This window comes from Jatropha curcas, chromosome 9 (assembly GCF_041381405.1).
Source record: "Jatropha curcas cultivar XTBG-Jc1 chromosome 9, XTBG_Jcur_1.0, whole genome shotgun sequence".
NCBI lineage: Eukaryota > Viridiplantae > Streptophyta > Magnoliopsida > Malpighiales > Euphorbiaceae > Jatropha > Jatropha curcas.
This window is the reverse complement of record NC_143159.1, coordinates 9,082,343-9,109,117: the sequence shown is the minus strand read 5'-3', so window position 1 is coordinate 9,109,117 and position 26,775 is coordinate 9,082,343. Positions and strand designations below refer to the sequence as shown.

The window sequence follows — 26,775 nt, the reverse complement described above, 5'->3', positions numbered from 1 at the left end:
TCTTTTCTGTACCAAAACCCTACAAATTTCCTTAAGATCAAGTGGATTATGATTCAAGGAAGCTTTACCCAAAAATATAAATAAAATTGGAAATAAAAATGCTAAAAATCCTAATATGAACTATATTAAAAATACTATAAAAATAACGCTATCAATATATAAATTTAGAAATCTTGCAAACGTTTTGGGATATCCAAAAAAGGAATAACAAGTGAACAAAATGAGACGGAGGGAATAATTAAAAATACTAAAAAATCAGTTGGGATCAATCGAGTACGTGCGAATCGAGCGGTTCAACCATGGGTTAATCAATTCTATCGGATTCTCTATCTTAAATGGTTCAAAATCAAAATTGGCTCAATCTTGAGGTCAGGTTCATCGGTTTTTTAGGTTGATCCATCGGGATGAGGTCGGGTTTTATAACTATGCTATTAACTAACTATACTAAAATTCAATAGGATAGTCAGTAGTGGTGCCAATAACAAAACAACACATACTAATGAAGTATCCACAGTACCAGTATATCGCCCAAGTGCTATCTCCATAATAATATTCGGGTCCATTTAACTTTCAATAAAACCCGAAAAAAAAAAAAAAAAAAAAAACAATTTCAAAACCTTCTTCTGTTCAAGCATGTATTATGTGAGAGAAAAAAATTACATATTGTGTTACTGAGAAAAAAATTGATAAATTTCATATAAATAAGTAAATTAATATTTCATGCTAATTAATTAATTATTTAAACAGTAACATTCAGCATAATAATTATTTTTAATTGACGTAAAAAAATTTGTTGATTTAAGTAATTAATTAGGAAACTAAAAAAATATTAAAAATGTTATTATTATTTTTAATTGTATTTGAAAACAATTGTTGATATTCAGTTTTTATAATTTCACAGTACTAATAACTAATATCATTACTAGACTTTAAAAAGAAAAAAAAACGTCATTACTGGTTTGAAATTTTCCAAAAAAAAGGAAAAAAAAATAAAAAATATGGACTAACGTCATTATTGGATTAAAAAAAATAACGTTGTTATAGTTTGAAATTTTCCAAAGAAAATAAACAAAAAAGAAAAAAAAAGTGAAAGTAGTTGAGTTTATAGTAGATGGTAATTTTGCTAATAAGCATTTTAATGGTCAAATTTGTTGAATTCATTTACAAATTCCATCAATTTTAATAGAATTTGAGTTAGGCATACTCAATTCTACTATAATTCAATTCGTAGAATTCAAATCTGTATTTTTTTTTTTCATTTCAAACACAACATTTTGGATTTTCAAATGAATTTCTCAAAATTTTATAGAATCCATTTATTCCAAACGGGTTCTTACCTGCACTAAATGTGTGAATTTACCCCTACACTAAGCAATTTAATAAATTACATAGGATAAATGAGGGTATATTGTGTTACTGAGAAAAAAAACACAAAATTTTTTTTTTCGAAATAGTAATTATTCATTGGTTCGTATAAAATTGAGTTTATACACCAAATGTAGAGAAGTAATTTCAATAATTACTATGTAAATAATTATTCTAATTGTTTTATTTTGATTTATTCAAAATCAAAAGCTCTTATGATGGATAGAGCAATTATATTTTATTCCGTATTTCTTAAACTCTTCTATAATTTTCAAAAAAAAAAAAAAAAAAAAAAAACTCTTCTATATAATTTCATCAAATCTCTTGAAAAATATATGGTAGATAACAATATATAATTATTGTTTATGGAATAAATAATTCCCAATTAGATGTGAAAATAACGTGAATATAATCAAGTATATAAGGCACCATGCAAGAAGTAATTAAGTAGTAGAGTAACTAAAATGTGGCACATACAAATCATCACTATATTGCCATAGCTTTATCGTAACTTGTACACAAAGAAATATATTAAGTGATGAGTTGTTAATTTGAGAAATCCAAAAATATGCTTTTTTTTTTTTTTTTTTTTTTTTAAATATGAGTTCGTTATAGATACAGTTACGATAGGCATATAGGTTTTTTTTTTTTATTGTATAGTTTGTAACGTCCAAGAATCTTTCAACTCCTGCTTCCCTAAATTTGGTGTTTTGTCCTATGTATCTATCCTAGTTTCGGTTTGGTTGGAAACTTAGAACACATTGTTCATTTAAAAGGATACATCTTGCAAATTAAAGCACGTCGTTATGCTTTGTCCCATCACTACTTAAAAATTGGGTTGAATACATAAATTTATCCTTAAAATTTAGTTAAAAATTGGGTTGAATATATAAATTTATCCTTAAATTTTACAACTTTAATCTTATCGCATTCTAAATTTTACAGATGACCTATCATGCACTTGAACTTATAAATTTTGATAATATTATACATTTTTCCACACTAATATTACTATCTTTGTTCCATAATACTTGTCACATTTGGAATTTCACATTCCTTAAGAAAACCGTTAAATTTGTCTAAGTTATAATAAATTATTGAATAAATCACTATATTACCCTTCATGTAATACTAATTCTCTAAGAAAACCATTAAATTGAAGTAATAATTATTAATCATATACAAAGGGTAAATATGGAAAAAAAATATTTATTACTCCTTGAAACTACAAATGTAATAAGTATTTTGAAATAAACTATTTTTTCAAATGTGACAAGTATTATGCAATAGAGGTAGTAATAATTTTTAGGATTTTTGCTTTTATCTGTTAAATATCAACTTGATATCATTACAAAAAAACATGCTTTTGCGACCGATTTACGTCGGTCGCAATATTGCGATGATATTGTGACCAATTGCGATGATTGGGAGATTGAATATCCGCCGACGGATTTGAGACCAAACGGCGACAGAATTTGCGACGGACTTGCGACCGCGAGCAGATCCGTCGCTAATTCTAGGGCTAATAACTCCCGCCAGTTTGGTTTCCATTTTGCGACCCCATTGCGACTAATTTGCAATCGAATTTATGACGGATTTGCCACCGTTTCACAGTCCGTCGCAAAATTGCGCGTTATAGTTCAGCGCCAAATTTAGTTTCCTATTTGCAAGGGATTAGTGACCGATTTACGACCGATGGTTTTGATCGCAAGTCGGTTTGGTCACAAGTCGGTCGCAATTTGTCTGACAACAAAACGACATTGCAGGATTAAAAATTGCGACCAATTTTTTAATGAATTGTCGGTCGCAAAAAAATAGGGCTTTATAACCCCTTAGTCGCCTTGCACGAGCGCAGCAGCTTCTTCTCCTTCTCCTCTCTATTGCAGTGCTGTTTCCAACCGCCTCCTCCTCTCTATTGCAGCGCCGGTCACCGGAGAAGCCCCTCTCGTCGAAGATTACACCTTCATTCGCCTAGTTAGGTAGGTCACCTTAACCTATGTAATTTGTAACAAAAAAAAATAGTAATAAGTTATTGAAAACACTTTCTTCTGCACATAGATTTGAGAGAGTGTTCTATATTGGATATGTGTAGAAATAATTTTGCTTAACCTTTTGATATTATCATGTTTGGCCTGTCATTTGAATTTGATGTGAGAATTGGAGTAATGAATTTTAACTGTGTTTAGTAAAACCAATGTAAGATTTTCTTTTTCCCTTTGATACACAGCTGTTGATATTTTTTTGGTTTTTTGTTCGTTTTTTTTTTTTTTTTGAGAAATGTATTATATTCAAATTGTACTAATTTTTTTTTACTGTCAAACCCATGGTTCTATTGTGACATCCCAGGTTTGGGGCACAACACCTTAGGCGAATCCCACATCGGCTACGCACAAGGTGGAAGTCCTATACATAAAGGGTGGCAACCTTGAACTAGTGTGACGCATTTTGGGCTGGCAGAGCGGAGGTTTTCCCTGGCCCAAAAACAAAACCGTGAGGGTTCAGGCCAGGTTTGGCACCCAAAGCGGACAATATCTACCATGGGCTGGGCTGTTACAATTTGGTATCAGAGCCAAGCCTTGTCCCTCTGGCCGGTGGTGGGGCAAACCTCAGCGAGGACGCTGAGTCCCTAAGGGGGGGTGTATGTGACATCCCAGGTTTGGGGCACAACACCTTAGGCGAATCCCACATCGGCTACGCACAAGGTGGAAGTCCTATACATAAAGGGTGGCAACCTTGAACATGGTAGACGCGTTTTGGGCTGGCAGAGCGGAGGTTTTCCCTGGCCCAAAAACAAAACCGTGAGGGTTCAGGCCAGGTTTGGCACCCAAAGCGGACAATATCTACCATGGGCTGGGCTGTTACATCTATCCTACCTCACTAACCATTATTTGCCTATTATCACTAACATGACCAATTTTAAGCTAAAGTGTATTTGATTTACATCATTCAAACTCAAATAATTATTAAATTAAAATTTCAATAATTATTAATTTTAATTTCAAGTTGTTTGATACAGCACCGTATAATAAATAAAAAATTTTAACTTTGATTTTATACCGAGAATCGTGTATCAATAGATTGTCAAAATACACACATCATGTCTTGAAATCAAGGAAATTAGTAATGAGAAAAGCATAGATTTTATAAGTTATAGTATTGAAATAATTGTAAATTGTAACAAAATAAATTAATGACTGTAATTTATAACACTAGTTATAGTATTGAAATAATTGTAATTTGTAACTAAAAAAAATTAATGAGTGTAATTTAATAGTAATCGAAATTTATACTAATCAAATTTAAAAAACCTAATTTGCGATGATGTATTGAAATTATTATTTGAAATTACTTTATGTTGATTTGTGTTTTCATTTGAGTGGAAATCACATAAATGTGTTTGAGTTGATGTATTGAAATTATTATTTGAAATTACTTTATGTTGATTTGTGTTTTCATTTGAGTGGAAATCACATAAATGCGTTTGAGTTGGAGGCCTAGTAGTGGCCTTTTGACTTTGGAGAATGTTGGGATTATATAGAAGTATTTATGTGAGTGTGTTTTGACTTGAGATTTGATTATGTTATACCTAAGTGCTGCCGAAATTTTTTTAAAAACTAAATATTAGAAATCGTACACTTACTGATATATATATATATATATATACACCGTTAGTTAGAAATAATAACCTTAGTGAGTTTACAACATATATAGTTACCCTTATTATAGAAATAGCCTTAGTAGGTTAGAAATGTAAATGGAACATTACTTTTGGTCTGTTTTAAGGATGATTTATGCAATTACATATAATTTGCCCTTTATAAACAGAGTGTTAATTACGTAAAAAAATGCGGACTAATCGAGATTTGATGTACTGGAGGTACGAGGTCAATGGGATATTAAGAAATGAATTCTTGCAAGGATTGGAATCGTTTATAGAGTTTGCAGTTAGTAATCCCAGTTGTATGGATGGTAATAAGTTGAGGTGTCCATGTAATCACATGAAATGTCAAAATAGAGTCTTCTTAGATATCGATACAATTAAACTTCATTTATGTAAAAATGGGTTCGTGGAAAATTATTACGAATGGATACATCATGGTGAACCTCGAGTTTCTAGTGGGTTAAGCCACTCTATTTCTGTAAGTTCAAAAGGTTAGCTTTTGTAATTTTAGTATGGTAATTGATGCAATGATATGGTAATTGATGCTGGTAGAGCAGAATTCCATTGGGACAATATGGAGGAATCGCCAAACTATGCAGCACAACAATTGTTTGACATGCTAAGTGTAACAAACAGTGAACTTTTTACAAGTTTCACACTGAAGGTTATGGGACAAACAGAAAGACAATGAACAGTGGTGTTTGCATAAAGGGATCAAACTATAGTAACGAGTCAAATGATTTTTATGGCAAATTGGTTAAAGTTTTGGAGTTAGAATATCCTTCCCTACCAATCAAGTGCACAATCTTATTCAAATGTGAATGGTTTGATCCTTCGCCAAATGTCGGGATGAAGGTTCGTGCTAAGTATAATCTTCTGGATATTAATCATAGAAGAAGATGTACAAAGTACAGACCTTTTGTGTTAGCGATGCAAGTTGCGCAGGTGTACTATGTTCCATATCCATCATTGAAACGAGATCGTTGCGATTGGATGACAGTATGTAAAATCAAGCCTAGAGCAGTTGTTCATGCAGTTGAAACCAAACAATCTACTTTACTCGCAATATGTAAGCCATTTCAAGAAGTTGCAGTTGATACACAACCAATGCAAGTTGTTGAAGATTTAACAGATAAACTGGATGATGAAAGCGGAACTTATGTTGAAATAGGAGCATCAGATGATGAAAAGGAAGAAGATCAAATCATCATGGGTGCCTCAGAAGACAAAGATCAAGAAGAGGAAGAGCAAGAAGAAGAAGAGGAAGTAGATGATGATGAAGACAGAAATACTTAATGCATTATGTATTATGGATAATAAATTAATAGATGTATATATAATATTATTAATGAGAAATTTTAATGTTATTCATTTTCTTTATACATATTTACCACATGTTCTACAAGAACATATAATTATATACATACATATGTATGTTCTGTTATCTGTAGTACAGATGGCTAGAGGCAGGGCGTTTAATTCAAATGCGTCCGGCAGTGGTCGTGGCCGAGGCGCAATACACGTGGATGAGGAGGGACTATCCCTCCTTCTTTTTCAGGTACATCTAGGGCTTCATCCTTTGCTCAGCCTCCGGTGCAGCCATCACTTCCTTTTGTTCTTTCCTCTTCTACCCCACTTCTTGGACCAACATAGTCTTCACTAGCTTCACAGTCACCTACTGCACCAGGTAATCATAAATGTCATTTACTGTTATTTGTCACTTCTTTTGCAGTTTCATCAGAGCCACGTAACAAGCTCAGTTTGATAGCAGGACAGTATGTACTTATTTACTTTTTCCTTTGAACTTGGTTTTGTTCAAATTTTAATGCTTTCGTCTACTTATATTTCACTTATGTATTTTTTCTCATCGTATATCCATTCTCTCGAGCATCAAGGCAAATTATGAGGATAATCGAGCTACATCTAGATAAAGATAGATACACATGGGATGCCGTACTATAAGAGGCGAGAGACTTTTATTGGGAAGAGTTTCAGATACGATTTTATTCTATTTTGATTATAATTGAAAATATTTTATTTAGGAGTTAGATAAAAAAGAAAAAAGAAAAAGTATAATTTTTTATTAATATTCTTTTTTCTCTATATTTATATGATTTGTTTGTATATATTTTTAAAAAATAAATTTTCAAATAGAATATACATATTATTTTATTTAGGAGAGAGATAAAAAAATAAAAATTTCTTATGGTTGTAGGTAATTGAGGATTTATTTGGAGAGGATAGAATGTTTCTCTTATGTAATGTTTTTTATTAATTAATTAACTTATTTATTTATTTTAATAAATATATATGATAATGAGATATTTAAAAATTTTATATTTTATATTTTAAGTATTTGATTCTATTTTGATTATAATTTAAAATATTTTATTTAGGAGTGAGATAAAAAAAAGAAAAAGTATATTTTTTTATTAATATTTTTTTATATTTCTAGGATTTTATTGGATATATTTTAAAAAAAATAAATTTCTAAATAGAATATACATAATATTTTATTTAGGAATGAGATAAAATAAGAAAAAATATATATATATTTTTTGTATGGTTATATGGAAAATTGAGAATTATTTGGAGATGATAGAATGTTTCTTTTATGTAATTTTTTTATTAATTAATTAATTAATTAATTTTAATAAATATATATGATAATGAGCTATTTAAAAGTTTTTTATATTTTATATTTTATTATTTTATTATATTTTTATTATAATTTAAAATATTTTATTTAGGAGTGAGATAAAAAAAGAAAAAAATTTTAATTAATATATATTTTTTATGTTTGTATGATTTCACTGGATATGTTTTTTTTTTTTTTTTTTTGAAACTTGATTGGATATGTTTTTTAAAAAATAAATTTTCAAATAGAATATGCATAATATTTTATTTAGGAGAAAGATAAAAATTATATATATATTTATTGTATGATTGTATGAAAACTTGAGAATTTATTTGAAAAGTATAAAACATTTATTTTATTTTATTAATTAATTAATTTTTTTCAACTTAGAACAATAGAAAACAAAATATTTGAATAAATCTATTAATTCACTAATATTGGATCCTAGATAGCCTATTGATGATCAAGTATTTTTAATTTTCTTAATATTTTTTCTCTTATATCTTAAATCTATTTGACTTGAAAGAAAAAAATGTTTGTGAAATTGGAAAAAATTATAACTATATATTTCTATTTTGAATTACTTTTTAGGTTTCAAGAATTTGTGTGTATGTTCATATATTTCTTTCTTTAATACATTGAGTAATAATAATGTCACTATAGTCAAAATGATTACTGTTTCATATTGCCTTCTCAATTTTTTTCTTTTACCTAGCAGTAAAAAGTAAATTATTATTATTTTTTATTATAGTTGTATATAGATATTGATTTGGAGTTGAGCGTAAGGAATTGACTTGATTTTCTTTTTAGGCATCTATCAAAGTTTTAAGAATCTGCATTTATAAATTAGGGAGTGAAGGATTAAATTTAGAGATTTGGTTAAAATTTATTTTTAGATCAATTCATTATATAAAAATAGAATTAAGAATATAAAAAGTAGCATTACAAATAGTTTGTATGACAAAATCTAATACAAATTAACTAATTGTATTTATTTTAATCTAAACAAAAATTTATGCTTTAATATTATATAGATAAAAAAAATTAAAAGAGTAAAAAAAAATGACATTACAACAAGTATATTCGACATGCAACGCACGTCATAGAAAAATTTATCAACAAGGTACAAAATTTTGTCTCCCTGTGGTCTCTTTTTATAATCTTTGTAGCTTTGTTAGCAAACATGTAAAGCTTTTTAGTTTTCTTTCTTTTTTTTTTTTTTTTGCATTTGCAATCCTTACTTTTTAAATTAAACTTATTATCAAATATAATTTCTTTTTCAGTTTTGTAACTATTTATTTATTTATAAATTACAAATTAAAGAATAGTATTTAATATTTTATTTTGGATGCTTTTGTTTCATGGTTCTTATTGTATTTTGTACAATTATTCACAATAGAAAGTATAATTTCTCCTCTTTTTCCTTTACTTATTTTGACCTTCATTAAGAAAAACTAACCAAAAAAAATTTATATTTAGAAAATTATTAATAAAATATTTATCCTTTTACTGTAGCGAATTTTTTAAATATTATATTTTATTAATAATTTTTCATATATTTATTATTTGAAAAAAATTAATACATAGTAACGACTATAAATAACATTCGATGATTCATTAATAATACCGATTTAATTAAATAAAACTATTTTTTCCTGAGATGATTTGTTAATAATTTGTTACTGCACTGTCAATTTTTAAGTCATGTCAATTAGGCGGCACAACTATTTGGGAGCCTAAAGGGCTAATCGGCCCCTAAGAAATTCTTTTAAAAAAAAATAAAAAATTACATTTTAATCCTTTAAAATATAAAAATATTATATCTTGCCTTAAAAGTTTAAAAAATTTTATTTGACTTCCTAAAATAATTATTCTAACTCTATCATCTTTGACGTCAACTAATTTTAGATTATAATCATCAGAGGTCATAATCGTTACAAAATAAAATAAATACAAAATGTCAATTAATAAAATTTAAAAAATTGGTTGAAAGTATAAAATTGTCGATGTTAAATATGTCTTCCTAATGATTTGACCTTATAAAAATGTCATAATGATATAACATATGCATGAAGGAGGATAATGGTATTCGTTGCAAATGATGGGAACATATATTTTGTTCCAAATGGGAGGGAGGTCTGAATTTTAGGAGTTTACACAAGTTTAATCTCGATCCCTTGGGCAAGCAAGTATGATGTATTTTAACCCATCCAAATGCTTTGGTGACTCCAAGCTCAATACTTTCCTTTTAGTTCTTTATTAGAGGTAGGATAGGTTCAAATCCAAGCTTATGACACTTCCTCTTTAAAACCTAATAATATGCAACTTTTTTTTTTTTTTTTTTTTTTTTGGTTAGATTATGAAAACTTTCAATTTGCCAGTGTAGAAGAATTTACTTTGGTGTATTTGTGATTCCTCCTTGCCTGTAAGATCCCTTTTGCAAGCTCGGGGCATCGATATGGATTTACGATGCCTTGTGTGTGCTTTAAGTGTTGAGACATTACAACACCTTTTTCTTGACTGTAATTTTGCTTGTGAGTGTTGGTCCCATACTATTCATGGCTTGTCAGACATTTTTCATCTGCAGAATGATGTCTCGGTCTTTGATTGACTTTTAACAAAATGTTTATGGTTCTCTCTCTGTTTGATCTTCAAGTGGTGTGTTCAGTTCTACAAGTGATTTGAAATAACAAGTGATGATTGATTTTGCAAGTGTACAAAATTGTAACAAATAATAAAATAGTGAATAACGTATCGTTCACACGAGAATTATATATCTAAATATCAAAATTATTTTAAGTTATTATTATTTAACGGTAATTAAGAGAATTATTTGAAAAATAAAAAAAAACAAACTAAAATAAAAATTCAAATTAAGGAAATCAATCAAAGTTTTCATAGACCACTTAAAATGTCTATCGTTTATAATTTTATAAATTAAGATATTTAATGAGTAAAAGAAAAGGTTAAAGTTCATTTCCATTTGCATCTCACATTGGGTAAAGAAATATGAGAATTACTTTATATAGTCCCTATATTTTTATCAAATCACTAATAATGATCTCAATTTTTAAAATTACACTATTTAATCCTGCATTATAATTTTATTATACTATTAAGTCAAACAATTAGCTTTTTCCGTTAGGTGGTTGTGAAATATCAAAAACACCCTTAAAAAAGTTACTATATATAACTAAATAGTGTAAATTTATGAAAATTAAGATCAATTGTATATTTCACTTAACTAATGACACTAAACTTATTATCTTTAGGGATATTTTTTATATTTTGCAATCATTTAATGAAAAACTAACTGTTGAACTTTATAGCATAACGGATTTATAATGAAGAATTAAATAATGGGAAAATAATTATTTAGTCCCTGAAGTTTGCCATAATTATTTAAGTAGTGCTCGACATTTATATAAATATTTATAACATTCCTGATGTTTACTTCCGTCTTATTAATTGGTCATTCTGTCCAAAAAAACACACTTTTTTCATTAATTTTTGAGAGGAAAAGACGAAATTATCCTTTATAAGTTTTCATTATTTCGTCTCTAAGGTTTGCCATAATTATTTAAGTAGTCCCTGACATTTATATAAATATTTATAACATCCCTGAGGTTCACTTCCGTAATATTATTTGATCCTTCCGTCTAAAAAACACACATTTTTCTGTTAATTTTTAATAGAATGACCAAACTACCCTAAATCCTCTAATTAACATATCCTCCCTTTCAACTACCCTAAATCCTTTAAATTTACCCCAAAATTTAGAAATTTTAATCTAAATTTTGGGTAAATTTCTAAATTTCTAATTTGCTTGTTCAATTTTGAGTTTAAATTAAACTAGGTGATTACTTTAAATTTAGTTTACAATTTATGATTTAAATTTTACATGGGCATTTGTTAATGGTGGTGTCGGGTTTCAAGTGAACAAGAGTAAGCTAAATGTGCTGTGTAAATTTTTGTTTTGCTATATTGGTCTTCTTTTTGGCAGATTTTGCATATGGTTACTGTTTCTGCCTTTCTGGGATTAATTGTTAAGGTTATTGAGCAAAATAATGCATTGGATGCAAATACAAAGATTAAGTATATGAACATGTTTGATGCTCAAGTAGATGTTATTCATTCTACTTTGAGCTTTATGGAATTTGTTTATACCATTTTTGTGAGCGAATGAGAAGGAAACATGTGTGTTTTTTGGACAGAAGGATCAAATAATATGATGGATCAAATAATATGATGGAAGTGAACCTCAGGGATGTTATAAATATTTATATAAATGTTAGGGACTATTTAAATAATTATGGCAAACATCAAGGACGAAATAATGAAAACTTATAAAAGATAATTTCGTCTTTTTCTCTTAAAATTAACGGAAAAAATATATTTTTTGGATAAAAGGACCAATTAATAAGACGGAAGTAAATCTAAGAGATGTTATAAATATTTGTATAAATATCGGGAACTATTTAAATAATTATAGAAAACTCAGGAATGAAATAATTATTTTTCCTTAAATGGTAGTATAATTTTAAAAACTGAGATCTTTACCGCGTGTATTTGAACAAAACCTACGGACTACATAGTAATTATCCCTATACAAATAGATGATAATGAAACGGGCTTAATTAGGAAAATGGGCTGTCTAGTGATATAGAGCCCATGTAGCACTGAAACGGGCCCACAATGTCCCAACATATAGTAGGTACACTGATCCACCTACCAATTAAAACCACACACATCAATTACATCAATCAAACAAAAAGCCGGACTATCGTACCGTCCGTGAAGCATCATCTACTGTTCCTACTTCCCATTTCTGGTAGATGCCTCCAATTACCATTAAAAGTTATGTCACAGCCACCAGATGCCGTCTTGTCACCCTAGCCTTTTCCCTAAAAAAGAAATAAAAACAAGACGGAGTCAAAAAAATAAAAAAATAAACAAATAAAATTATTGTTTAATCCTTTAAATTTAACCAAGTTAATTCAATCCTATTATTTATTTTGAAAAAAAAAATTTAACTGTTAAATGTCGAACAATAAAAAATATGAAACATAAAACAATAATAATTATATTAAGTGTGAAAAGTTAAATAGTTAATTTTTTTTATATAAAGGTAAAAATAGTTCAAGAAATTAAATTTAAAAAATAAATTAAATAATTTGCCGGTAATATTAATAAAATAATTCTCCTAAAAGAAAATTAAAAAACAATGCAAAACAACATTCACGCGCACACGCTCCCTTACGATAGTTTCCTTGATCCCAACAGACTAACAGCCCAAAACCCAAAATCCCCAAACCCTATACTGAAAAGTGAAAATCAAAATCAATTCTTCAATATGTTTTAGAGGTGGAATGGGAATTCAAATACACACTGTATAGAGTGTAATTTAGAAAACTTAAAAACGAAAAAAAAGTGAGAATTCCGTGAACTGTAAATCCTAGAGAGAGATAGGAAATATCGGAGCAGAAAAGGAGAAAACTCCTAAAATGGCGTCGTCGAAGGTGATGGCGTCGTCGAAACCGAAAAATTCGGATCTGACATCATCATCAGCAGCTACTCGATCTCGACGCGCTTCTGCTTCTTCTTCTTCTGCTGGTCTTGCTTCTGCTTCTACGAAACCACAATCTAATCGAATAAAAAGCTTCTATCGTAATCTTACGTCGTCGTCATCGTTGGCGTCTACAATGACTGTCGACGGAATTTTACGTGATGTCTATTCTACTCCATCCGCTGAGTCTACTCTCCTTGATGCCCAAATTACACTTATAGATACACCTACGCCCGTTCTCCCAACATCACCGCCTCCTACGCTGCAGACGGCGACAATAATTGAAACGACAAATCATGCTAGTAATAGCAGTAATCAAGAAATGAATAGTGTTGTTCTTCCTCAGAGTAATAAAACCGTGGATGATGTATGGAGGGAAATTGTGGCAGGGAGGAAGGAGATGAAGGAGGAGCCTGATGAGATGATGACGTTGGAGGACTTTCTGGCTAAAGCTGGGGCGGCGGATGTCGAACAAGATGATGAGGTCAAGATGCCAAGTGGAGGAGTTTATGCGTTTGATCCTGTTCCACCTAGCGCGTTCCAGATGTTGGATAAAGTTGAGGGGTCAATTGTGGGGTTTGGGAATGGAGTGGAGGTGGTTGCTGGTAGCGAAGGGACTGTCTTAGGCAGAGGGAAAAGAGGGAGGGCAGCGGTAATGGAACCATTAGATAAGGCCGCACAGCAAAGACAAAGGAGGATGATCAAGAATAGAGAGTCAGCTGCCAGGTCTAGAGAGAGGAAACAGGTCAGTAAGTAGAAATTTTTATGGGTTTTTGCTTAAATTCTTTGCTTGTATGTGTGTCCTTTGGTTAAATTTGGTTAAGGTGTATCTCTTTCTAAATGTGGGCATTCTGGGTTTAGGCTTATCAAGTGGAATTGGAGTCTATGGCAGTAAGGCTAGAGGCGGAGAATGAGCGGTTGCTCAAAGAGAAGGTAAATTATTGTTGTTATTTTAGAAAAAAAAAAAAAAAATTGGAATTGTAAGTTTGCATATGGAGATAGTTCAACATATACTCACGTTGCAGATAGATTATTCAGATTAGGTACTATTTGTAGCTAATCCATAGGTTTTAAAATAGTAACTTCCATATTTTCCGAGCTATCTAAGCTTGCTATTTGAAGTTAGCGCCCTTACACTTCTTCAGTGCTTTAAAATTCTGTTATTGTTGGTAAATTGTCTGTCGATTAAGCTATTTTCTGATAGTATGGTTCTTTGGGCATGTTTAATGTGAATGGACTTACTCTGAATCCAAGAAATGGCTTTAACTAGTGATATCTCATTACTGACTGAACTACTTGTAGGCAGGTATAAGAAAAAAGACGCGATTAGTTTGGGTGCTCAATGGTGAAGTATATCGTACCATTAATATAAGTTATTAGGTTTTCTATTAATTGGTGATGCTGATTTCAGGTTACTGATTCCTGAAGCAATGCTTCTAATTTGTTCTCATCTCATTCGTTAGAGTAAATAAACAAGCGTTGTAGTATGTGACCGACTTTCCTAGAGTATGAAGCCATTAATGAGAAAAAGAAAGTATATTAAAAATCTCTGCAGCATCAAAAATCTGACTTATTTGTTCTTTGCATTTGCATATTTATTTCATTCTGGTTAAGTTTTTGTTATGCTGCTTGTTCTTTTTTTCTTGGTTTTGTTAGTTGTAGTTGGTGCAACTCATAGCTAGTTTAAATTTACAACTGAATCATAAAATTGTTAGAATTCCACCCTGTGCTGTTGGAATAAATTTGTTTCTGTATGTGAGAGTGGTCATGGAACATAGAGCATATCAACTTTGTTAATGCACATGTGATTATTTAATGTTATGGCATACAGCAGTTGCCTTGTGGTTCTTAAATTTACAGCCAAGTTCATTCATGGTCCTATGCATATTGAGAAATTGCTTGCTTCAAGCCAATGCAATTATATACTCTTGGGTTTCTTCTTCTGTGTTTGTTTTATAATCTTATTCTTATGTTTGTTAGTTGTAAATGGGTAATGGTGAAAGAGAGCATCAATATTTTATTTGAGATTATTTTTTTGATCTTTTTGACCTTTGTGTTGGGTTTTCTCTGCTTCCACATTCCTCAACAATTATTTTGTTCATTTTCTCATGTCTAACCAAAGATATTTGATTTTCAGGAAGAGAGGACTAGAGAAAGGTTCAAGCAGGTATGAATTTTATGTTGATGTTGTTACTGTTTTGGAAATATGGAGATGCTTGCATTTGATTAAGTTAGAAATTTTCAAAAAGTTGAAAACTATGAACTATGGTAGAGGACCAGCTAAGTTGACCCAAAAACTAATAGAGATGGATGAGAGAGGGAGAAAGAAGCCGAGTATAAACTTTTGGAGAGTTTTTTTTCTCAACGTAGATTTTGTTTTTTTTCATGAGAGGTGCTAGACATCTTGTTTCTAAGTTAATGCCAAACAAAAATGATTTTGTTTATGATTTTCCTTGCAATGGTGTGGGCTTGGGACTGACACATATGCAAAAGGTCGGGTATGTATGCACATGTGTGTGGATGATAGGAATAAATATTCATCAACATATTTAAAAATTTTCTAAATTTCAAAAGAAGAGGCACAAATGGCAATATCTTATTTTTGAAGTACTGAAAGTCTATGGATTCCTCAGGGATACTGTGTGATCTTTCTAGTTTCCAATATTGTATGACAAGGACAGGGCTCATGGTTAATACCCAGAAGTTTAGACTATCTATCTACTCTGTCTCTTCTTTTTTTTGCAAAATTGGATGACAAGTCTTTTGCAATTTGAACTGCATCTAGGATGTTCTTTCCCAATCCTGTGTCTTGCTTTTGAAAGTGATCAATCCTTTTTTCTAAAGCATGTCAGCCAACCTGAAATTCCTTTTAAATTGTAGTCCTACATGTACATTTTTTGAATCTTTCATACTGATGATTTTTAAAGTGAAAATAGAAGCATACGGTAACTACTATTTAAAAATAATAATAATAATAAAATTTTTCCTTTCCCCCCCATACTTCATTTTTTATCAAATATAAATTAGTCATAAAGTAGTTATTAGGATCCGTCCTAAAATGGTGATTTGAGGGTGAGAAACAGTGGGACAAGTTGAGAAAGAGAAGGAAAATTGGAGGGGAAAGGGAAAGAAGAGAGAAAGAGAATTGAGAAAAAGCAAGAATGGATTTCTGTAATTATTCTACACTCATCATTTGCAGCTCGTTGGCATCCTACATGTGACTGATTACCGGATAAAATATGTAGTAGTATATATATCTTGTGTTCCTAACAGCACTGTAGGATTATTTCCTTCCAAATATAATAGTTTTGGTTGAGCTACAGGTGCCACTTCTTAGTTTTTCTCATTGAAATTGGCCTAGAGCAAAAAGGGACGATGCAACTATCTTTTGATTCTCATGTTGATTCTGAACTTAAAGACTGAAGGAAATAGAGTAGTCTAGCAAACCACACATTGCTAAAATTTACTGCTACAAAATGGAATTAGTGTCGATTTGTCTTTCAAATGTTATTCCATTATACTGAGTAGGTCATGAGGGAGTTTGATCACATCTGAAAGCAACTTGTTGGTTCATAAGCTTTGTCTCATAAAAGGATGAGAAATGTCTGAAATGTAGAAGTTCCATAGCTGTTTCATAGAGTTTTAGAGCTTTTGATATTGAGGGAAGTAGGAAAAAAAAAAAAAAAACATTGTTATAAGAATTTTAAAGAGAAAAATTAATCTTTTAGCAGAGCGTTGCTGCATAACATGGATATGGAAGCCTAGAAAGCAGAGTCATAATGCATAAAATGCAAGAAGTCAGAATCATAATTGCTCAGGGGAAAACCACCTTAAGCCTTGGCCTCCTCAAGATTTTTCAAAATTTAATCTTTTTCCCTCTTAAAGTTTATATGTATTTTTAAAATGTCCTTATTGGCCTTACCAACATGTTTCAAAATTATATTTTCTCCCAAAAATTTTATATTTAATTTTTAAAAAATATCCGTGTAGGCCCCTAATTTTGCTTTCAATTTCTTTTCCTCTTTAACAACCCCCCCCCCCCCCCCCCCCCCCCAAAAAAAAAAAAAAAAGTCTAGTTTCACCCCTGTTTGCTCACAAAATTCGTTGATATATTGAGCCCGTTTTCCATGAAGCCCCCCTATTATTGTATCTGTAGATATGAAAGGGAATTTTTGGTATTATGTTTGTTTTTATCTGTGATAAACATTATCTTCTAGAATCATAGATAAAGTAAACAGTTAAGAGGGGCTTAACTGTTACATTTGTCATCGGTTGAAGTTCAAGGCTAAACCTTCCCCTCAAAGAAAAAGGAATACAAAATAATAATAAAAAAAGAATCATAGGTAAATATGTTAGCATGAAGGTCTTCGTTTCTCTATAAGATTATCTGAAATTGCCTACTCCAACTCTCTATATCATAAATGGAATAGCTATGTTGTTTTTCTCTTCAAAAGTTTCAAGAATAAAGTTGTAGAGATGAACTGAACTGGAAGTGAGTTTTAAGAACAAGGGTAAATTGTCTATTTATTTGTTTCATTTTGTGTGGAAAACTTCTCCATATATGATAATATAATATGCTATAAACTTTGAAGAAAAGAAATCATTGCTTGAAGATGATAACTTATTTCTTCATCGTCTTTGATCTTGATTCCATGGATTTGAGCATTTGTGCAAGCAAGATCATATGATATTGATGGGAAGGAGATAAGGAAAAATAGGGTTAGTAAAGCATAAACCATTAGCTTATACATTTTTGTTTTCACCGTTAACTCATGTACGTCCCTTTTTTTTTGTCCCTACAGCTTATGGAGAAAGTGGTGCCTGTTGTGGAAAAGAGAAGACCACCTCGTAAACTCCGTAGAGTTCACTCCTTGCAGTGGTAGATTATATGTGCTCAAGGGGTAGTATGGAAAGGAAAAGCAGCATTGATGTTAAAAAGTTAATTTTCTTTTGGATTAGGTATTTGAACCCGATTGTTGTCTGGAGCAATCACGGTTTCTGATATAAATTATGTGAAAAAAAATGGGGACAAAGACAAAAAAAAAAAAAAAATAGCACACTTCAACCTGAATCATGAAAGGAAATTCCTTGTTAACTAAATTATGGGAAGGTCCATGATAGAAAGACAAATGACAGAAGGCTTTTGTTATTTTATGTAGCTAGCAGGTGTAGTAATGCATTGGCTGTTGTACGAGGGAAAGAAGGGATTCTGGACAAGGTTCACTATATTTATGTGTTGGCAACTTATGATAGCTCTTTGTGAAAAAAAGAAAAATATATAGATTTGGTGGATATGGATGGTAATTATTTCTATATTTGCATTATTTTCGTGGAAATTGGCTACATATGTCTGATGTCTACTGATGATACTGTCATAATGGTGTGAGAAATTCCCATTCGCTATGGCATTTTTGAAAGTTTCTTGCTACCATGATGATTGTTTGGTCAGTGTTCTTGTGGCTGAATGTTGGAAAAATTATCAAGTCCAAAACATTTTATTGTTATTAATAAGAATTGGATGTCTCATTTCTCATTATGTGCAAATTGCTTTTAAGTTTCAACAAATATTTTATGGTCTTCGATATTTCTCTTTTGAAAAGTACTTTGTGTTACTGAGCTTTCTTTTGTTTTTGTTTGTTTTTTTTTTTTTTTTTTTGTTTTTTTTTTTTTGGTCTTTTTGTCTTTGTCTCTGTATGAACTAGCCCTCTTATTGTTGGCAGACTTGGCCCACTTCGAAATTCGCAAAGAAAAGCAATTGCCCTTATCTAGCTCATTCTAGGGCTACTTTTGAAAATTTTTTGCTTTAATAAGTTTATTAAGTGCCACTCTCGAGTTAATTTATGCACATCAAATTAAATTTCTTCTTTAATTTTGAATTTAGGTTAACTTGTTTTTTCAGTCCAAATAATTTTAAATCCTGATTAAAAAGAAATTGAAAATTTTGATATTTAACACTAAGTTGTTAATGAAAATTTATGTCTAACAGGAGTGAATTTTATAAATTTTTATGTAATTCGTTTGGAATTCATATTCATTTCATTCCAATATTAAATTTTATATCTCTTGTAGGCAGTGAAAAGTCCGAATCTGAGTCTTATCCATTGCAAACCTTCACCGTGTAGTCCTAAAATGTTATTTCAGTCAACCTATCTTCACAATATTAATTTAGTTGAAGTGGGTTGGTCTTAGGAGCTAAGCATGCAAGCTATCTTCACTACAGACAAGGGTCTCTTTTGTCGTTATGTTTAACCACTTGTGTTGGATGTACCTATACTAGATAAAAGAATGAAGATAGTGGACCCTCATTCTATTACATTTCTGCTTTCGAAAACAACTTGAACAGAGGAAAACTTGACCAGTGTTCTATCACATTATTTAATATTTAAAATTAAAATTTTATTTTTAAAAATTCATTAAATAACATTAGAACTGTAATGAAAGCATAACCCTCTCTGATTCACTAAATTAATGAAGACTCTTATGATTAAGAGCAAGACTCTTATGATCAAGACCGAGAGAAGAGCTCTATAGAGACTAAAGGAGGCCTAACCTCCCAAGAAACTAAAAAAAAATTCTTATAAAAAATTATATTTGACCTCTTAAAAATTTTAAAAACTTTTGTTGACTCCTCCAAAATAATTGTCCTAACTCCTCATTTGTCAAAAGGTCTCGAACTTAAAACCTTCCATTTTCATTATTAATAAAAAGACTAATTCGACTACACTTGATTCACTTAAAATTAAAATTTTTTAATGCATGTTAATTTTAAATTATTTAACATTATTTATTTTAAAAATTATTTAAAAGTTTTAAATAAGTTAAAATTAGTTTCAAATTTGCATTATATACAATTAAAAATTTAATCACCTAAACTTGAACCCAATTGTGGCCATTTTTCTTTGATTACAGGTAACATCTTGCCAATTAAAATTTCTGTTATTACATCTTTGGTGATCGACATGATTGGCTTTGATTCCATTCTTCCTACCCGATTTTTGCTATTCCTTCTAGCTGGCTTTTTGTTAACAAAAGGCTGAATTCCAATTTTACCATCGAAAATAAGTTATCCATTTGTGTCAAACCTAGGTCTAGCAACTGCTGCTAGAAACATAATTTTAGGAATGAAGCACTCGCTTTTGCATCTGCGCAAAGGCTTATCCTCATCATTTGCAAGATAAAACTTTTGCGTTTCTTTTCGTCAATGTGAATAACATTTTCCATGTTGAGGAATGAAATTTTGTTGTTAATTGTACCTACATCGAGCATCGAAAGACAAATTTGAACTCCGTTGCTTTTGTTCTCATCCTTCAGAAGTGGCTTGATTGCATTAGAGTGTGCTTTGATATTGCCCTTTTTTATGAGTCTATCCACACATAACAATGAATGACCTAGTTTATGAGAGAGAGAACGAATGGTGGTTCTTCTTCTCATAGGGATTTGTTTTATCTTTTCAGGAGGGATTTCAACTCGTTTCTTGCCTCTATTCTAAGGACGTTTCACTCCAACAGTATGTTCTAACTCATCTTTAGCATTGTGCCAAATTTTGTAGACTGACTTCACAAAAATTGAAAATATGTTTGCAACTTGTTCAATACTGCGTGCATATTCCACACCCTTTTCCATATCAGCAAGCAATATTTTATGAACATAATTTTTTACTTCTTGAGAAATATTTTTTCGTTTGTTTCCTCTTCTTGGCATTTGTGTAACACTGTTTTTGATGGTTGTACGATCGGATTACCTGCAAAACCATATTCTTCTTCAGTGGGAACAAACTTGAGATCTATAAACAAGTTTGTGAAAATGCGGACATCTTCTTCACTTGCATGTCAGTTTGCTGGGACCTGGTTAAGATCAAACTGATTTGGTGGGTTCATATTGAATCTCTAGATGGATTCGTTTTAGTTGTGAGATATTGTCCATTTATATAAGGCAAATTTGTGGAATTTGAAGAGACTTTTACTCTTGAAAAATAAAAAATTTGCTTCAAACGCGAAAAATTACGCCTAAATTTTCATTCACAACTTCAAATTTGTTTTAGAGCCAAATTTAATTTTGAAAATTTTGATTTTTATTTCCAAATCTGTTTTCAATCACTTTGAACTTTCCATTTTCTGTTTTTTTTTTTTTTTTTTTTTTTACTTAATTACATCCTAGAACTAAATGAAATCTTTAATCTCACCTTAAATGCACTAAAATTCTCTCTCCTACATATATGGCTTAGCAAAGAAAGTTGAGAGGGAGTTAATGCTGATTTGGGGAAAATAAGGAAAGAAATGAACAAAAATTACAATTAAACTAATTTTTTAATTTGTGTAAAAAGTTAGTTTTCTCTATCTGAATATAACATAGGGAGTAATATGCAAATATACAAATCATTACTAAATTCTTTTTAGACTTTTTTTTAGTATAAATCACTGGTACTCGGATCTTATTACCAAGGATCGCCTAATTCGACTCTTTGTCTCTCCATACAAGTGTGTTTAGTAGGAATAGAATCCAAGAACTCTTCCTGCATGTCCCGCCTGCATTGCCAATTGAGCGACAACCGCAGGTTTTTTCAGACTTTTTTTATTAATTCAAAGAAACATACAATTACACATAATCATTGAGATTTTATAATGTATTTGTTATCAAATTATGCATATGAGCCTCATAATATTCCTACAAGAACGTGTGCTGTAATTTGCAAATAGTGATTTAAAAAAAATGATGAGATAATCAATAAAATTGTTTTTTAGGATATATATTAAGTTATTATGATCATAAATTTTTGTTTCAGATTAACTATTTGTTGAAAAAAACACACTATTTAAGAAGATCATCGTACTAAAGAATGAGGCTCCAATCTTGGTCTTTAATTTTCTTCTTTGTATTTTTTCTTTTGAAGAAGAGATAAGATTTGCTTACTATAAGAGTAAGTCAACTAGAACAAAAAAAAAAAAAAAAAAACCCCAATCCATTTTGGTTCGGTTTGATTAGGTGTTTGAGAGGTTTGGTTAACCGGTTTAAACCAAATTTATTGTTTAGCTTGAGTCATTTTCATGTAAATTCTTCAGTTGAACTTAAAACCGAATCAAAAGGGCAAAAACTGATCAAAATTGACCAAAACCGATTGGTTCAGTTCAAAAGTTTGATTTGTATTTTATGGCCTTGGTTTGGTTCGGTTCAATTTGCTCACCCGTCTCCACTCATAAAAGCACTCTTCTTTACATTTACAGACTTTCTTATTCCCTCAACCATCAAACCATAAGCATCATTACATTGTACAAATTAAAGAATTAAAGCACTAAAATAATTCCTAAAAGAAAAGGAAGAGATTTCATAGAAGAAAGTAAAAATTAGATTCCTCATCTCCTCCCAAGAAAATAATAGTAATAAAAAAAAGAACAACATGAAGAAGTGATTATAGGCTTTCTAGGCAAAGGACTAATCATTTAAGAATAATAATCCCCATCATTTTTCATCACCCAAATTTTCTTTCTTCATTTAATTAATTAATAGATTAATTATTCCCTTCCCCTTTTTTTTTTTTAAATTTTTAATGACGTGGGTAAGATGTTCCACAAACAAAATCATTTCAACTTTTACTGTGTAAAATAATACTAATAATAATAATAATATATACAGACACAAAACACAATCTTCAATGTCTATTATGTCTGTCATCCATATTTCTCCTCCCACCAAAGGCCAAACACATCTGACATTTTAACAGTCAATTCACATTTTTCAAAAACTTCTTCTCCTTCTTCCTTATAATTACTCAAATTAAATCCTTCTAACTATTACTTACAAAAACATTAGATTCCCTGAAAATTTCATTTTCTTTCTCCACTATGCTTCTGCTTCTCTCTCTTCTCCTTTCCCTAATCTTTCAAATTTGTAATTCCACAACAATATTAGTAGATGGTGTTTCAGAATGGAAAAATCCTACTGTTCATGTTGGTGATTCAATAAGTAAGTACTTAAAATAATAGTAATAACCCATAAAGATTTTAGTTTCTTGTTTCTTTCTTGGCTACCTACTAACGTTCCTTCTCTTTTGTCTTTTTTTCCATTTTCATGTTCATGTCCTTTTTTTTTTTTTTTTTTTTTTTTTTCAGTTTTTAAACATAAGTATCACTACAACCTCTACATTTTCCAGAACCAAAGAGCTTTCAATCTCTGCAACTTCACTCAAGCCTCACTCCTCACCAAGCCCAACTCCATCTCCTATACGGTATCTCTCTCTTTCTCTCTTTACTGAATACAGCTCAAAAATCATTTTTTTTATACGTTTTCCAGGTTCTTGTTTTTCTTTTCTTGTGCTCCTATGCATTGTTTGGGTTCTTGGAAAATTGGCTCAAATTTCCTGGTTTCTTTTTTTTGTTATGTTTAATGAAATTGCAGGATTAGAAAAAAGATTTATAAGTCAAAGACCACACAATGTCATTGATGGAATCAAAATTTTTAATTTATTATCATAGACACTGTTAATTTAATTAAAATAATGAAAGTTCAAGTATCAATATTACCAAAATTTAGATTCCTTTTTAAAAAGTAATTAATTAATTAATCTCACTTCATTGATTAACTTTTCTAAGTTCTTGAAAATTTTGGCTCCAGTTTCTTTATTTTCTTTGTACTCTCATGCATTGTCTTTATTTCTTGAAAATTTTCTCTCTAAGTTTCTTGAAATCTTTGGTCCTAATCAATTTTCTTTTACAATGCAAAGAATAGTTTTTGAACTTTTTATAAAATAGCTAATAAGTTTTAGTTTTTTTTTGTCATAATGTAAATAAAGTGGCATCCATCACGCACTGGTTTCTACTACTTCACATTCAACAATGGCTCTTTGAAATCTTGTAATCAAGACTCTCTAAAACTGTCAATAAAGGTCTCTCCACCGCAACCACCAGTAGAACTGAGTCCAGCGGCAGCTCCAATTCCAGCACCCATTTCCGGTGGTGAAGTGTCATCTTCTCCAGCTTATCCATGGCCATTCCGTCCTCGTGAAGAAGCTTCTTCACCTGCTCCGGTACCCAGTAGCGTTGGCGCAAGCTCTCCGATGACAGTGCCAACCGTGATTCCATCTGATAAAGGTGGCGGCAGCAGCATGCCGTTTATAAATAGTAATCCTGCTGTTCCCTTGCCCACTGGTGAAGTTGACTCCGCCACCATACGCCCCTTGCCCGCCTCTGGCCACCATCAACAGGTACCGCTCTCCTATCACACACATTGTGAAAAAAGAGGGGAAAAAAAAAACGAAAGAAAGAAATTTCTTTTAATTTAAAAAATAAATAATACATGTCCAATTTATATGAGTTTTATTGGTTGATTTTTTAAAGGGAATATTATTATTTACAATACAGGAGTTCACATCTCTATTTTTTAGAAATACATTTCTTCCGGTGTACTCTTATATCCTTCTCTCAATTTTTATTTTTTAATTAAATAGAAAAACATATTATTTAATTTTAATATAGGGACAAAATATATTCAATAAATCTAAGAATAAATTAGTTAATTTTGACAAAAAAAATATAAAGATAAATAATTAATTTACTAACAGAATAAATAATTAATTTATTAATGGAAAAAAAATACAAAGAGTTAACATCAATGAGACAAAAAATACAAGATAAAACTATGTATTTCTAAAAATGCAATCGCAATGTTTAGGTAAAATATTTGAATAATATCATAATTTTTCCTTTTTAAAAAAACTTATATATTTTTTAAAAAATCAATATATAGAATAAATATCAAAAAATTTTAAAATTATTAACTAAAGTTAAATATATAGAGTATATCAAAAGAATAATTTTTAAATTCATAAATTACGAGAAAAATACTTAATTCTTTTAAATTGATTTGAGAATACTGACGAGGTTCGATTACAGCATTTGGTTAATACATTAAACATTATCGAAAAAGTACATTCTCTTCTAAGGATGAAAGAAAGTTAAATTCTCACGTAAAAAAAAAAAAAAAAAAATCGGAACATTATGTTTATTTCATAAAAAAAGGGAAAAAGATGGAATATTATCACTCTTAATTATATAAACATCTCATTAATTAATTTTGACCAAAATATTTTAAACTTATTTTTTTATATTCATTTAAGTCATCGTTTTGTTGTATTTATTAATTATTTTTGAAATAACATCTATGTTTCGAGATATCAATTAAAGAAAGACCTAATATATAAATTCACTCATACTCTAAATGAAAAATTATGGCATTTCAAATTTGGAAAGACTTACTGTTTTCCTAAATTCATAATAAATTTTGAAAAGATCGCATACATTTCCATGCTGGCTATAATTTTTTTTTTCTTTATTGCTGCTTCTATATGAAAAATACTATTTAGCAAGTTTTTTAGAAGAGTTGCAGCAATTTTTTGAAATAATAATATTTATATTTTTAACTATCTAGTAATTGTTTAATTGATTTAACTTTACAACATGTAATGTTCAATAAAAAAAATTTTGTAAATTAAATTGTTCAAATATGTATAAATTTATAAATTAAAATATTTAATAGGTTAAAATAAAAATTGAGAGGACCATAAGATTTTTTGCATAAAATACAGATGTGAGTCTACGCATTTAGTCATTAAATAAAATATTCATAAACTATGGATACTATTATGATTTATATATTTTTTTCCATAAATTCATTGAATTTCATAATAATATCGAATTTTTTTTAAAATAATAATTTTTCATAATAATATCGAATTTCAGTAATCAAATACTGTTGTGATAGATTTAATTAAAAAGAAAAATATTAACTTTTGTTACTCAAATTATTTGTAAAATTATTTCATTTGCCTTAGTCATATTATATAGCATAACTCCCTAAAGGCATTTTTCTCTTTCAATTTTTTAATAAAAGTGCTAAGATTCAAATGTTAAATATTTACATTATTAGGAGATAAATTTGAACATAAATCTATTGTCAGATCGTATGTGCACTTATCACTAAACTATATATCTTGACATGCATTTACGTTATTATACGTATACACTCCATTCATTACATATTTACTCTATCAATAATCAGTTTTCACCAACTTATCACTCCTTAAAAAAAATTATATTTTAATAAAAAAAAATCGGAATTTTCCCCTAAAGTTATACACATAATTGAAGCATATGATATGATGAGTTGGGTTTGATAGGCACGTTGATCGGGTGTGATTTTTGTGTGGAAATGCAGGTGGCAGTGGGAGCTCACATGATTACAATTTGTGTGGTTTTGCCACTATTAGTGTAATGTAAAAAGAGCAGAAAGAGAGAGAAAGAGTCAAAGCAATTTGGTGTAAAAAGCTAAAAGAGATTTGATTTGATGAATAGCTTAGCTAGCTAGGTTAAATATGCACTTAATTAGTATTATTATGGTTAAAGAGTTCAAAGTAGCTTTTTTTTTTTTTTTTTTTTAAGTATGATGATTATTATTTGCTATGTGGATCCTACTTTGGAATCATTATCACTTTTTGATCTTTTATTTAGCCATGCAATTGATTACTAGCTACTTTTTCTTTTTGGGCCTTTCTTT

At 29.9% G+C, this 26,775-nt stretch overlaps 2 protein-coding genes across 5 annotated transcripts; both read left to right on the top strand.

The window, feature by feature from the left end:
- Positions 1–12,904: 12,904 nt before the first annotated feature.
- LOC105640937 (Basic-leucine zipper (bZIP) transcription factor family protein) lies at positions 12,905–18,522 on the top strand. 3 transcript variants are annotated; one of them, XR_002285204.3, is made up of 5 exons: positions 12,905–13,975; positions 14,092–14,163; positions 15,368–15,397; positions 17,887–17,949; positions 18,033–18,069. XR_002285204.3 is itself a non-coding variant. In XM_012225354.4 (5 exons), the coding sequence occupies exons 1-4, from the start codon at positions 13,169–13,171 to the stop codon at positions 17,936–17,938; spliced, it is 954 nt and encodes a 317-aa protein (XP_012080744.1). In that variant the 5' UTR covers positions 12,905–13,168; the 3' UTR covers positions 17,939–17,949; positions 18,033–18,522. The 3 variants fall into 3 exon arrangements, 2 of the variants coding, with proteins under 2 accessions (XP_012080744.1, XP_012080743.1); XM_012225354.4 differs by having other exon boundaries at positions 17,894–17,949; positions 18,033–18,522; XM_012225353.4 differs by lacking the exon at positions 17,887–17,949 and having other exon boundaries at positions 12,906–13,975; positions 18,033–18,522.
- A 4,363-nt stretch (positions 18,523–22,885) lies between these two features.
- On the top strand, positions 22,886–26,632 carry LOC105640938 (Cupredoxin superfamily protein). 2 transcript variants are annotated; one of them, XM_089725911.1, is made up of 4 exons: positions 22,886–23,190; positions 23,337–23,452; positions 24,110–24,427; positions 26,437–26,632. In XM_089725911.1, exons 1-4 carry the CDS (start codon positions 23,070–23,072, stop codon positions 26,491–26,493), a joined length of 612 nt encoding a protein of 203 aa, XP_089582037.1. In that variant the 5' UTR covers positions 22,886–23,069; the 3' UTR covers positions 26,494–26,632. The 2 variants fall into 2 exon arrangements, with proteins under 2 accessions (XP_089582037.1, XP_089582036.1); XM_089725910.1 differs by having other exon boundaries at positions 22,888–23,190; positions 24,017–24,427.
- Positions 26,633–26,775: the final 143 nt, after the last annotated feature.